This window comes from Sinohyriopsis cumingii, chromosome 10 (assembly GCF_028554795.1).
Source record: "Sinohyriopsis cumingii isolate HCF-2022 chromosome 10, ASM2855479v2, whole genome shotgun sequence".
Lineage (NCBI taxonomy): Eukaryota > Metazoa > Mollusca > Bivalvia > Unionida > Unionidae > Sinohyriopsis > Sinohyriopsis cumingii.
The window spans coordinates 37,824,169-37,836,435 of NC_142970.1; the positions used below are offsets into that span (position 1 = coordinate 37,824,169).

General features: G+C 36.1%; 1 protein-coding gene across 4 annotated transcripts in view; it reads right to left on the reverse strand.

The window, feature by feature from the left end:
* The window catches only part of LOC149789888 (serum paraoxonase/arylesterase 2-like), a 48,378-nt gene extending 39,092 nt beyond the window's left edge, over window positions 1-9,286 (reverse strand). For 2 of the 4 annotated variants that reach the window (XM_089971954.1, XM_089971952.1), the window contains exons 1-3: window positions 9,164-9,280; window positions 5,895-5,975; window positions 4,918-4,988 (exon numbers count right to left, since the gene is read on the reverse strand). In XM_089971954.1, the coding sequence (XP_089828080.1) occupies window positions 4,918-4,988; window positions 5,895-5,959 (136 nt within the window). In that variant the 5' untranslated portion in view covers window positions 5,960-5,975; window positions 9,164-9,280. Of the gene's footprint in view, window positions 1-4,917; window positions 4,992-5,894; window positions 5,976-9,163 lie in introns of those variants that run through there. The other 2 variants (XM_089971953.1, XM_089971955.1) reach the window with 2 other exon arrangements.
* Between the last annotated feature and the right edge of the window lie 2,981 nt (window positions 9,287-12,267).

A 12,267-nucleotide genomic window follows, 5' to 3' on the forward strand; every position in this document is an offset into this window, starting at 1 on the left:
TTCACACAGAATTAAATCTTTCAGAACACCCACATGTTCTGTACAAATCCTTGTCATCAGACCAGAACACCTGCATCTCTATCATCTGCTGACCCTTTCTTAAATTGAGTGGAAGGCGGCATTACTCAGCAACCACAAATGTAAAAAAAAATCTTACTTGTTGCTTTATTTAACAGGCAGGGAGGAACTGTATCTATGATATACCAAACGACAGCTAATTCCTTGTTCAAAAATGTACCAAGATAAAATAGATTGCTTAAATTTAAAAAAAAGCAAATATTACCTTTGAAACACCGACTCTTATGAAATGTACTTAGCAAATGGAAAAAAAATCAGTCTCAATAATGCGATACAATTATTTGATGTTGCCGCCGCAAAAAGAAACAGGCATTTGTTTGGTTCTCTAAAGCTGGCTTTTAGCAGTGACTTCAACAGCGCATGCATATTTTATCAAGGAAAGCCAACTACAATAAAAATGAAGAACTTTTCTTCAGAGAAGTCTGTACCAAACTTAAATAAAAGCAGTGGAATCTGATGGATTTTTGCATTTTCCAATGTGAGTGAAACACGTTTACTGGGCCATGAATGTTTCCTTTTTGCAGGGAAAAAGTTTGTGCTTACGAATGCTACCAACGGCAGCTTAAAATGCAATTTAAATTTACCGACTTTGTACGTATTGAAAAGTAAATGTGCTTCATCCTTTGTTACATGATTGTGCTATGTTTATCCACTAAATTCAGACTTAAATGATCTGTGACAAAATTATTGAATATTTTAAATCTGTATGGATTTTTTCAATGGAATTATTTGTATTTTGGAATCAATGTATGTGATGAGATTCGCGGGTGAATACATGGTATTGATACTCTATTCATGCTATACATAAGACATGTATATATAAAAATAGTATACATGTATATGTACCAATCCATGGTTCTCTAAAAACAGTAAAATATTCTATGTGCCTTACCTGTTTTGACTACAGGTGTATTTCTCATTTAATATGCATTGATTTGAGATGGTAACTACCAATGAAGCACATATTTTACTGCCTGCATTTATTACCTGCACCCCTCCTCCCAAATTTGTTGGGGTACATGCATCATTTTCCTCAGCTAACTGATCTGGTTGCTTATAACACGGTTTGGTCTATAACATGGTTGGGTTCCATCATGCTCCCAACTACCATGTTATAGCGGAGTCACACTATAAAAATAATAATAATAATAATAATGAGTATAGCACCTAATCTTTAGAAACTCTAAGCGCTTTACAACATTAGACAACACCTAAAAGATAAAAAACATATATAATAATATGATTACAAATACAAACACCATGAAATTAGAAAACATAGGAGAAAAAAAACATGCTGAGACTATTTAAGGTAGGAAACATTATTAGGTCTTTAAGTTTGTTCTTGCAGTTGAAATAAGTGAGTTTTGTGAGCACTCTTGAATGTGATCCCTGTGTCTTTGTGTCTAAGTTCAGTAGGCAATTCATTCCACATTGCTGGGCCCTGGTATGCAAAAGAACACTATCCATATGACTTTTCATAGTGGGAATAATGAGTATACAATTGTCGGAAGAGGAATGTAAGTATCTTGCTGGTGTGTACACATGGGTGAGGTCGGATAGGTATGTTGGACTCGAGTCCGACAGTAAAATGTAGCACAGAGAACAAATTTTGTGTTTGATTCTGGATTGAATGGATAGCCAGTGTAGGGTACAGAGCAGCGGTGAGGTGTGCTCTGACTGTGGTACTCTAAGTATGATCCGAGAAGCTGTGTTTTGAACGTTTTGAAGTTTTTGGAGTAGATATTGAGATGAACCAGAGAGAATTGAGTTACAATAGTCCAGTCTTGAAAGTACTAATGAACTAGTGTTTTAGTGGCATCAACTGAAAGATATTTGCGAATTGAGCTGATGCATCTCAGCTCAAGATATGCAGCCTTGCAATGGTGCAACGTGAGAGTACTGTCCAGAGTAACACCCAGGTTTCATAATGATTGTGTGAATTTAATGTTGGTGTTGCTGATATTTATTGTTTGAGGTAAATGATGTGAATGAGAAAGTCTTTGTGTTGTGATCAGAATGGCCTCAGTTTTATAATCATTCATCTGCTGCTTGTTACATGTCATCCATGATTTCACATCAGAAATGCACCTTTCTACACCTTGGATGGTAGCATCAACTTCAGCTGGGTGGCTAGATTTGTATATTTGGGTGTCATCAGCGTACAATTGGTGAGACACTGGATGATGATCAATGACACTTGAGAGCGGCTGAGTGTATAGAATGAAGAGAACAGATCTAAGAACAGACCCCTGTAAAACACCACAACATAGATCAACTGGGCTGGAGTGTATTCCATTTGCAGACACAATTTGTATCCTGTTGACCAAGTAGGACTTGAACCACAGTAAGGCTGTATCATGAATGCCAAATACATGCGGGAGACGGTGAAGTAATATATCATGGTCTGTTATGTCAAATGCTGTAGACAAATCAAGGAGGGTGAGGACTAGTCTTTCTGCTATCCAAAGCAGAGAGAATGTCATTAACTACTTTTAGAAGAGTAGTTTCAGTACTGTGGCAAGGGTGATATGCAGATTGCACATTGCAAAAAAGACTGTTTGAATTCATATGAGATACAATCTGGGATAGAACAACCTTTTCTAAGATTTTTTATATGAATGGGAGATTAGAAACTGGGCGACAGTTCTTTAAATCGTTATGGTCTAGTGTTGGTTTCTTCAGCAGAGGCTTTACAATGGCAGTTTTGAAAAATGATAGGAATTCCCCGGATGACAGAGAGGTATTAATAACATCAGTTAGTAAAGGCAATATTGGATCTAAGCACTCAAGCAGCAGTGATGTTGGAAATGGATCAAGTTCACGTGACTTTGATGCACTCTTCATCAGGATTGTATGTACAAAATCCATAGAGAGAGTTTGAAATGCTGCTAATGGTTGCCGCTCAAATTCTGTATCCCAACTGTATGGTGATGCAGAGTCAATTGAAATTGTGGTGTCAAGCTTAACTCAAATGGTTTGCATTTTGTCACAGAAGAAATTTGCAAACATGTCCAGAAGGTCGACTGGAGAGAAGGTAGCTGGAAGTGGTGCAGATTTGTTCCTTGACATTAGCTTGTTAGTAATCTCAAAGAGCTCTTTGCAGCTGGAACTTTCCATGATCTTAGTACCGTAGTGGTCTGATTTCGCTGCATGAACTATATTTGTGACATTCTTCTTTGCGGCTTCATAGATTTGCTTTACGGCAGTCTCTTTTAGCAGTGTGAAGCTGGTCCCTAACACTGCTATACCATGAAGAACACTTTTGAATTGATACTCTGCACTTGGTAGCTGGGGCATGTTTGTCGAGCAATGAATGCAGGCAGTTATCAGGTTTTTCTGCTGTAGGAGGTAAGCAAGTTGTTAGGTTTGCTTGGATGTCACGCATTAGTTTGGTTCTATTTATCATACAGAGGTTTCTCTTAGTAACAGATAAAGGTGGAGCGTTAGGGACTGATACATCAAGATGGCATATAATGCAGAGGTGATCTGATGCAAGTTCATGGGATACCAGGGAGGACCGTAGAATGTTATCATCAGGCCTATGAAGAATCCAGTCTAAAATGTGACCATTTTTATGGGTGGGTTGGTTAACTGACTGTTTGAAGTTGAAAACATTAATGGAATCTAGGAGTTTTGATGTGTTTGCGTTTCTGGGACAGTCAAAGTGAAAGTTGAATCTCCAAGAATAATCAGGTTGCCACCTATCGAATTTCCATACTCCAGGAAATTATGAAACAGCTCAAACAAGAGAGATTTAGCTTGTTTTTTCTACTAGGAGGAGGGCCGTATACACAGAAAATATGGACTGACCTTTGCTCCAGTGTGAGTGTGGTTTGGACTAGTTCAAACGATATGTGGTCGATACTGAATGTTGTGGTGTGGTTAAGATGTTTGATCAAGGAGTTCTTTGTGATGACAGCAATTCCATCTCCGCAAGAGTTACGCGGGAACAACTTGATGGAGTAACCAGTGGGTGTTAGATCTGCACACTTGGGCTCATCACCTGATGTTTTTAGCCATGTTTCTGTCAGGAAAAAGACGTCAATATTCTGGTCGTTGATAAAATTAACTATTTCTGTGTGCTTTTCTGGTGGTCCTTATGATTGGGCATTGAATAACGCAATACACAGAAGTATTTCTTGGATAGTTGACATGAAGGTTGACGAATTAATAGGGATTTGAATTAAGGTTATCTAATCTAACGGTCTAATTTTTTAAATTGTCAAGCCGGAAAGGGCATAAGGGAGATAATTGGAATTCTTCTTCCTGTTCTATGCCGGCCAGCTTTGAAACGTTTCTTTTCTCGTTTCTGTTTACATTTAAGTTTACATTTAAGTAATGATTAAAGTAGTCCCAGTTCATTTAGTCTAGAGCACAATGTAGTGTGGACAGCCAAGGAGTGGTCATTTAAAGCACTTAATGAGGGTCCATCATAGCATAAACAGGTTGACTGGCGAGTATCACGTGATGGTGGTTTGTTCAAATGAAAGTTGTAGCAGTGGAGCAAGACAGCTGAGAAAAGGTCTAATTGTTCTCGTTTCCAAAACAAGGAGATGAAGAAACACATACGAACTAAACAGCCAATACATAATGAACACAAAAACGTAGACGAAGACAGGCAACAAGCACAAATATCATGAAAATGGCACACAAAAAAACGGAATAGCTGCATCAAGCCGGTTAAGCGATAGCGGCCACCTTGTATACAGTTTATTGGAGCACTGATGCCAATATATACATTGTATATATTGCTAACATTTATTAAACAGTTGGTGTGATATTCAATGAGTTAAAGAAAAAGAAAAAAAATTGAAATCTAAGCTAAAAATAAAAACTTACCAACCCCAGGTACAAGTCGACATGGGCCAGGCAGATGATTGTAGACCACCCTATGGTAATCCATGTTGTAACTGTAGGCCATGAAAATATTCAAGACAATGAGAAAATTGAAACTTTCCATGAAATAAATTGGCTCTTTTTTCAGTCATATCGGTTGCTATCCTTTTTATCAATGTTACTTTGCTAAATAATACAAAGTGAAAACAAATGAAATCTAATTTTTTGCTAATCATGCAAAAACACCCTACCTGTTTTGGTTTTTTCACATACAAAACACCAAATTAGCCAGTAGTACTTACTAACAGCTATTTCTTTAAAATCATTTTCATATTCTTTAAAATCATTTCATACTGGCCAGATCATAATGCATCACACGCAAACATAATTTTATACGCATTATACACATCAATATATGCTAAATACCTGTTGTAAGATACTGACAACATTATACATTGAGATAACAAATATATGTAATATATTGCAAGTAAAATTAAATGTCTTAAGGAATTGAAAAACTTGCCATATACTTCTATTGATAAAATAATCAGGAATTTGTGTCCCATGAAGATACATGTAATAAGTTTTTCTTCTTTAAATGTATGCAATACAGCGATGAAACAGAGCCATCATCTCTGTCAGATCATAGTAGAACTACTTTTCAAGACAAAATACTTCAGAGTTTTATCAATGATAAAAGTCACTGCTTTTAATGAGAGTATTTGCATAATCAGCAGTTTTCTTTTACTAGTCTTTCTCCTTCCTAATTTATTATCAATGCATCACTCCTTCATTTGGTCATAACATTGTAATTTCACAGAAAAAGCCTTTAAGTTATAAATGCATCACTCATTCATTTGGTCATAACATTGTAATTTCACAGAAAAATCCTTCAAGTTATCAATGCATCACTCTTTCATTTGGTCATAACATTGTAATTTCACAGAAAAATCCTTTAAGTTATGTAAATTATTACTCACATGACTCGAGCTAGATGCTGCAGGAAGATAAGAAACAAACTTGACAGAACAATCTTCAAGTACATCTTCTTGTTGGCTGATCTGAAATGGATCAAGTGCTTTGTACAGTAAAATAAAAGTCACATCAAAACTACTAAACAACTGCATCCAGGAATTAAGTCAAAAGTCACTATGACTTAACTGTCTTCAGTAACTCTTTCTACAAAATCTAGGCATCCTATCTTGGACACTACACTTTCCAATCTGATGTTAATCCATGCTTATTAGTCTTAGACAAGTGAAATTAAGGAATAGGTCATTGTGACCTACTGTTTACTCTAGAACTACTACAGTGACTATAAACCAAGGACTGATAAAATATTTAGCCCGTAATAGACAGTTTTTCATGAAAAACAAACATAACCACTGGATACTGATGAAATTAATCACAAAAATATCAAAACAGGATGTTATTAATTGTAAATAATAAGAAAGTATTTATTCCTTTGAGAAGACCTTGTTAGCCTAACTCAACAACACAATGTCATATGATATATATATATACATTCTACATGTTTATTATAAGTTACATAATTTGCATCTGACTTACTTTAAATTTTAAGCCAACTAAGACAAGCAAAATACATGCAAAAGTAGCCATTAATGAATCATGCTTTTTAGTCCAGTAAGCACCTAAAAATATTTTTTTTTCAAACTTGGAGAAACAGTAAATATCTCAATAGGAATGATTTCTAACACTATTACTTAAGATGGAAATGAAATCAGACTGGTCACAACATTTAATAAATTTGTGCATATACAGTATATATATATATATATATATATATATATATATATATATATATATATATATATATATATATATATATATATATATCAACATTTGCAATGAGTGGCCCCCGAATGTTCTAAAGCAATCACCATTATGGATCACTGCCATCTCACCTCTGCCTGCATGGGTTCGAGTCTTGGGATCAGCCAATGTGGGTATATGAGAAAGCTTGCCAGTAGCTTCTCATGGGTTGGTGGTTCTTTCTGGGGTTTTCCCAGGTTCTTCCTGAACCATTTATACTGGCTGCCATGTATAGCCTATCTTGTGCTGAAATATGGCATTAAACCCTAAAACAAGAAAAACTTTTGCAATGTCATTGAATGTAGGTATTACATCAAAACATCAACCTTTGCAATGTCATTGACCTTTTCCGATTTGTTTGTATTAATCCAAGACATTATATCGTTTGGTACCAATAAGAACTCCTGCTTGTTGAAAGTAGTCCAGGCTGGTTCCATGTGCATAAAGACTGATTAGACATTAATCAAAGTAATTACCATGCAAATACTTTCAATTGTTTATAACTGCCACAGCACAATGCACAGAATGTTTATCAGCAATGATACTATTATTAAAGCAAATTTTTCAGTATAATTCTGGATTATTCACTGACAGCAAAAACTGACATTTTCTGATTGCTCAGTATTAGTCCAACACTCTATACCCTAAGTTATCAATAAGAACTCAGAATAAGTATTTATCAATAAGAACTCAGAATAAGTACACCAGGCTGGTTCCATGTGCATGAAAACTGTTTTGACAATAATCACAGTAATTACTATGCAAATATTTCCATTTACAATTATCATGGCACAATGCATACAATATTTATCAAGAATTACATAACTGTTAAAACACATTGGTACAATTCTGGATTAATCATAGAGTCAGTGAAAGTGATCTTTTCAAAATGGTTAATATTAACACCAGACCCTATACCTGTTGTTATCAAGAGAGAACTTGGTACTTGGGCAGAGTACACCAGAATAGTTCCATGTATGAGAAAACTGTTTTGACAATAATCACAATATTATACTGGACATGTGGATCAGTAATTTGATAACTGTCAATTTGTGTCAAAAGCATTTATTGTACTTAGTCATCTGCAGGATGTTGACTGGTACTCAATTATCACAATAAACAAATCAATTAACCAGTCATCTGCAGGATGTTGACTGGTACTCAATTATCACAATAAGCAGATCAATTAACCAGTCATCTGCAGGATGTTGATTGGTACTCAATTATCACAATAAACAGATCAATTAACCATTAAAGAAATTGCCTATTCATGATCACTTCTCACATGAACTTTATGTTGATGTAAGACCATGCACTCAAGTCATAATAAATTGGCGATATCATTAATTATTGATTGTGATGTATAGAGCACTTGCCTATCCATGTACAAAATATTATTATATGTGTATATGATAAATGGTTGGACTTTTATTGTCCTTTTAGTACCAAAATATATTCAGCCGAAACTTCTGAAAAAAGCATTTGATTAATTATTATGCATTGTTTTCAAATGTATAATCATTGCCATCTTAAAGTTTTATCAACTTTAACGGCTACTTGCACCAACTAAACTGTGGATGGAAAGCCAGTAAATACTTTCAATTTTTTCCCCCAACAAAAAGCACAAACAGGGTCAAGATTTGGGGGGCAATAGGACAAAGAACCGTGGCCACCCCACCAGCCTGTGCTCAGTGCATAACAGTGACTGTTGCATTCTGTCATCTTAATGACTAGAAATGGATAGCATTATGTTTGTAATTAATAGACAGATTTTATCATACTGAATTTATTCGTGTAAGTACTCAGGTGGATTGTATTTGTATCATACTGAATTCATTTGTGTAAGTACTCAGGTGGATTGTATTTGTATCATACTGAATTCATTTGTGTAAGTACTCACGTGGAAACAAGAAGATGAGTAGCACCATAGTAATCCTCTTCCACCAGCAACAGATTGTTTCACTTTTGTGCACACACACACACACACATATATAATCCTGACCATGTTCAATATGGGGTCTGGGTGCTCCAATAAAAGATTGGAGAAACATATAAATATACAAAAACAAGGCAGATGGTCAAAGTTCAACTTCATTGGCTGGGTTAAAAATTGCAACAATTATCTCCATATCATTTCGATTAAAAACAATAAAAACAAGTCTAAAGGTGAATAAAGCAGATATTTTCAACATATATCACTGCTGTGATACTTAATCTGCTTTGATTACAATTTTAAACCAACCCCCCCCCCAAAAAAAAAAAAAAAAAACGTGCAATGATCAACCAAACCTATTTGGTTTCCAATCCGTTCTATAATCCTGTGTTATTCTCACCTGTCAGTGTCACGGACGGATAAATTAATAATTTAAGTCATTATTGCAACGTTTTCTCTTGTCTTATTAAATATATTCACTACCTATAAGTTTTCGCTTTGCATCACTGGAAATACTGTAAAATTTCCGTACCGATAACTTCTATGTCTTTACGAATCCCACAGAGTGAAAATCCTTGTCCCACTACCCTAGATCTGCTTCTGGACATAGGACACAATTAATTTTACTATATGTTATCTACATTGGTTTCTCAGTACTGACCTTTCCACTGTGTGACAATCAATACAAATCATATGCTAATCTAAACTACCTTCAAAGATGACTTCACGGTGAAGTTCTCGTCAAAGGTTGACCTGCTCTTTTTTTAGATGCTGAACTGTCAACACATCACCATGTAAACAGAACACACATTTCACTTCCGGAGCATCACCAAGGCCTTATTACTCACTGTGCACTGTCGCCGAAATACACACATACAACAACACCCTGAGCTCATATTATGAAGAATAAACAGTTACCTTTAAATCCCTACCAAAAATGCATAAATAAAACTCTTCTATCACCACCAAAATGAGAGAGGAAAAAATGTTCTAAAAATAGACTAGAACTACATTCGTGGGTACTGAACTGGAAGTATTAATTGTGAACTGATTCCTGACAGGGTTAGACAATTTCACCTCCATGGATAAAACTTCCATCCATGATCAAATCAATGTCTCTTAAATGCTGCTGCAAAGTTTTAAGGACTTTCATCCATGAATAGGACAGATACAGGCTTTTAGCTGACACCACTGTAACACAGACACAACTCAATTCCAAATGGCCGAATTTCAAAAATGCACAAAACTTAAAGTTTAATTGTGATTTTGCTAATCAAGATAAACACTTCAAATAAACTGTAATTAGTTTTTAGTTCTAACACCAATCTGGAAATTACTAGAAATTAAACTAGACTGTTTAACTTTCTTAGAAAATTCAATTTTAAAAAATCATACATATTTTGATATGAAAATTTAAATTTAACTTAAATTTTAATGAAATTTTAAAACCTGAAGTTGACAAATTTTGTTCTATGGCAAAGTCTCTCCAATCCTTTGTCATAAACATCAATGGTTTTCCTTATCAGGTGTGAAGCAATTAAACCAAAGCTTGTCAATGAAAGGTAACACCTGAAATCTGGTAGCATCTAAATACGCAAGCTAGGTCTAACCAAGTACATGACATCATTTTCACCCATGAAGGGGAGGAGTCTTCAGATGTCAGGCTTCCAGTAGTATTGAAGAGTTGGTGAAGTTCTCTGAAACCAAGCTAGCATGCCTTCTCCTAACTATATAAGTGAGAGAGAGAGGATGATTCTTGTATTTTACATGCAGTTATCGTAACTGAAACCATGAAAGGGTACAAGAAGAGGAAGACAACTTTTTTTAAACCTGGATATATTCCACATAACAAAGGAGTCACATATCTGACTGATAATACTCTACCAAGTTCCAGTGCTGCATCTGTTCCAGTGACAAGAAGAATGGATGCAGACAAGTTCTCTCTCACAGCAGTGACAAAGCCGACAAATGGGGGTCTCAAGTCAGTTCAGGCACCAGACTGTAATGGCACACATGGGACTGCAAACATTCTACAACCATCATCCAAAGCAAAACTGGACCTGAAAGAGACAAATTTGAATGAGCATGATGGGACACGTATGATCTGTATGAAAAAAAATGTTGAAATGTGGAATGATATCATTCATCGCCATGGCAATCAAGTCAACATATGTGGTAGACCAGAGTTCCAAATTGCTAATGAAATAAAATGGGGACTTGCTTGGAAGCATACTATGATGTGTAAAAACTGCAGCTTTAAGTCACCAGAGTATAAGTTGTATGATGAGATAAAAACAAATAAACCTGGGCCAAATCCTGCTGCTGTAAATATGATGTTTCAAGCTGGATTACAAGATACACCAATGGGCAACACCAGGGCTAGATACTTGCTTGCAGCCACTGACATTCCGCCACCTAGCAAAACATCTATGCAAAGGGCCTCCAACATTGTAGGCAAAGCAACTGTGGAGCTGAATGAAATGGACATGACAGAGAAGCTGAAACTAGTCAGACAAGTTAATGTTATGCGTGGTGTTCAGCATCCTGAGCAAATAAATGTTGCTTTTGATGCGAGATACAATGCCATTAGCTTTGGACATGAAAAGAAACCTGGTCAAAGTTCATCACAAGCTGTTGGAATTGCCTGCGAAACTGTTACAGAGAAGCAATACACTGTGGGAACTACAATAGAAAACAAGCTGTGTTGGACTGGAGCATGGCTGAAGGGAAAAGGTTTTGATGTGAAATGTCCAGGAGGCCATGTTGACTGCACAGCAAATCTGTCACCAGTTGCACCACATTCAGAGTATGAAATGGCAAGAGAAATGGGACAAAAATTTGTTCTGCAAGAGATTCTCATCAGACATGCAACAACAGATGGAGATGCACAGGCTGCTGCTGGCTTCCAAAATGCTTATACCATTCTGCATCCAATGTGGAAAGTAGAAAGACTGTCGGATCCCATCCATTTGGGTCGTTTACAGTTCAAACGGTGTAATTCTGCAATATTTAGTGAAAACATGTTTCCAGGAATAAGAACAAGAGAAGGAAAAAGGCTCAAACAGAAAATTTTCAGCCAAGACATTAAAGCACGTTGCGGTTTAATCTTCAAACAAATGATGGAGGACAATAGTGGTGATGTTAAAAAAATTAAATGTCAACTTCCCCAAGTATTGGATGCCACTCTGCGCTGTTATTCAGGGGACTGCTCCAAATGCCGGCATTATTCAAAGGTCTGTGGGGGAGGAAGTACTAACAGCTGGTGGATGCGATCAGCATACCTGGGCCCTCATCAAATGACTCATCTCAACATGACAGAAAATGATAAGAACATCCTGCTAGAAGTTCTGAAAATGAAACTCTCCTGTGATGTTGTAGAAAGATTGCGACTGAACACAAACACACAGAAATGTGAGGCAGTGAACAGATCAATCAGTGTTTCATTACCTAAGAATGTGAACTATTCCAGAAACTTTGAGGCAAGAGTGCATTCAACAATACACAGACTCAATAACAGCCTGGGATCATCACTGAAAAAAAAAGTGACACACTTGGGAGGTAAACTTTCAACAAGGACTCTGAGATCA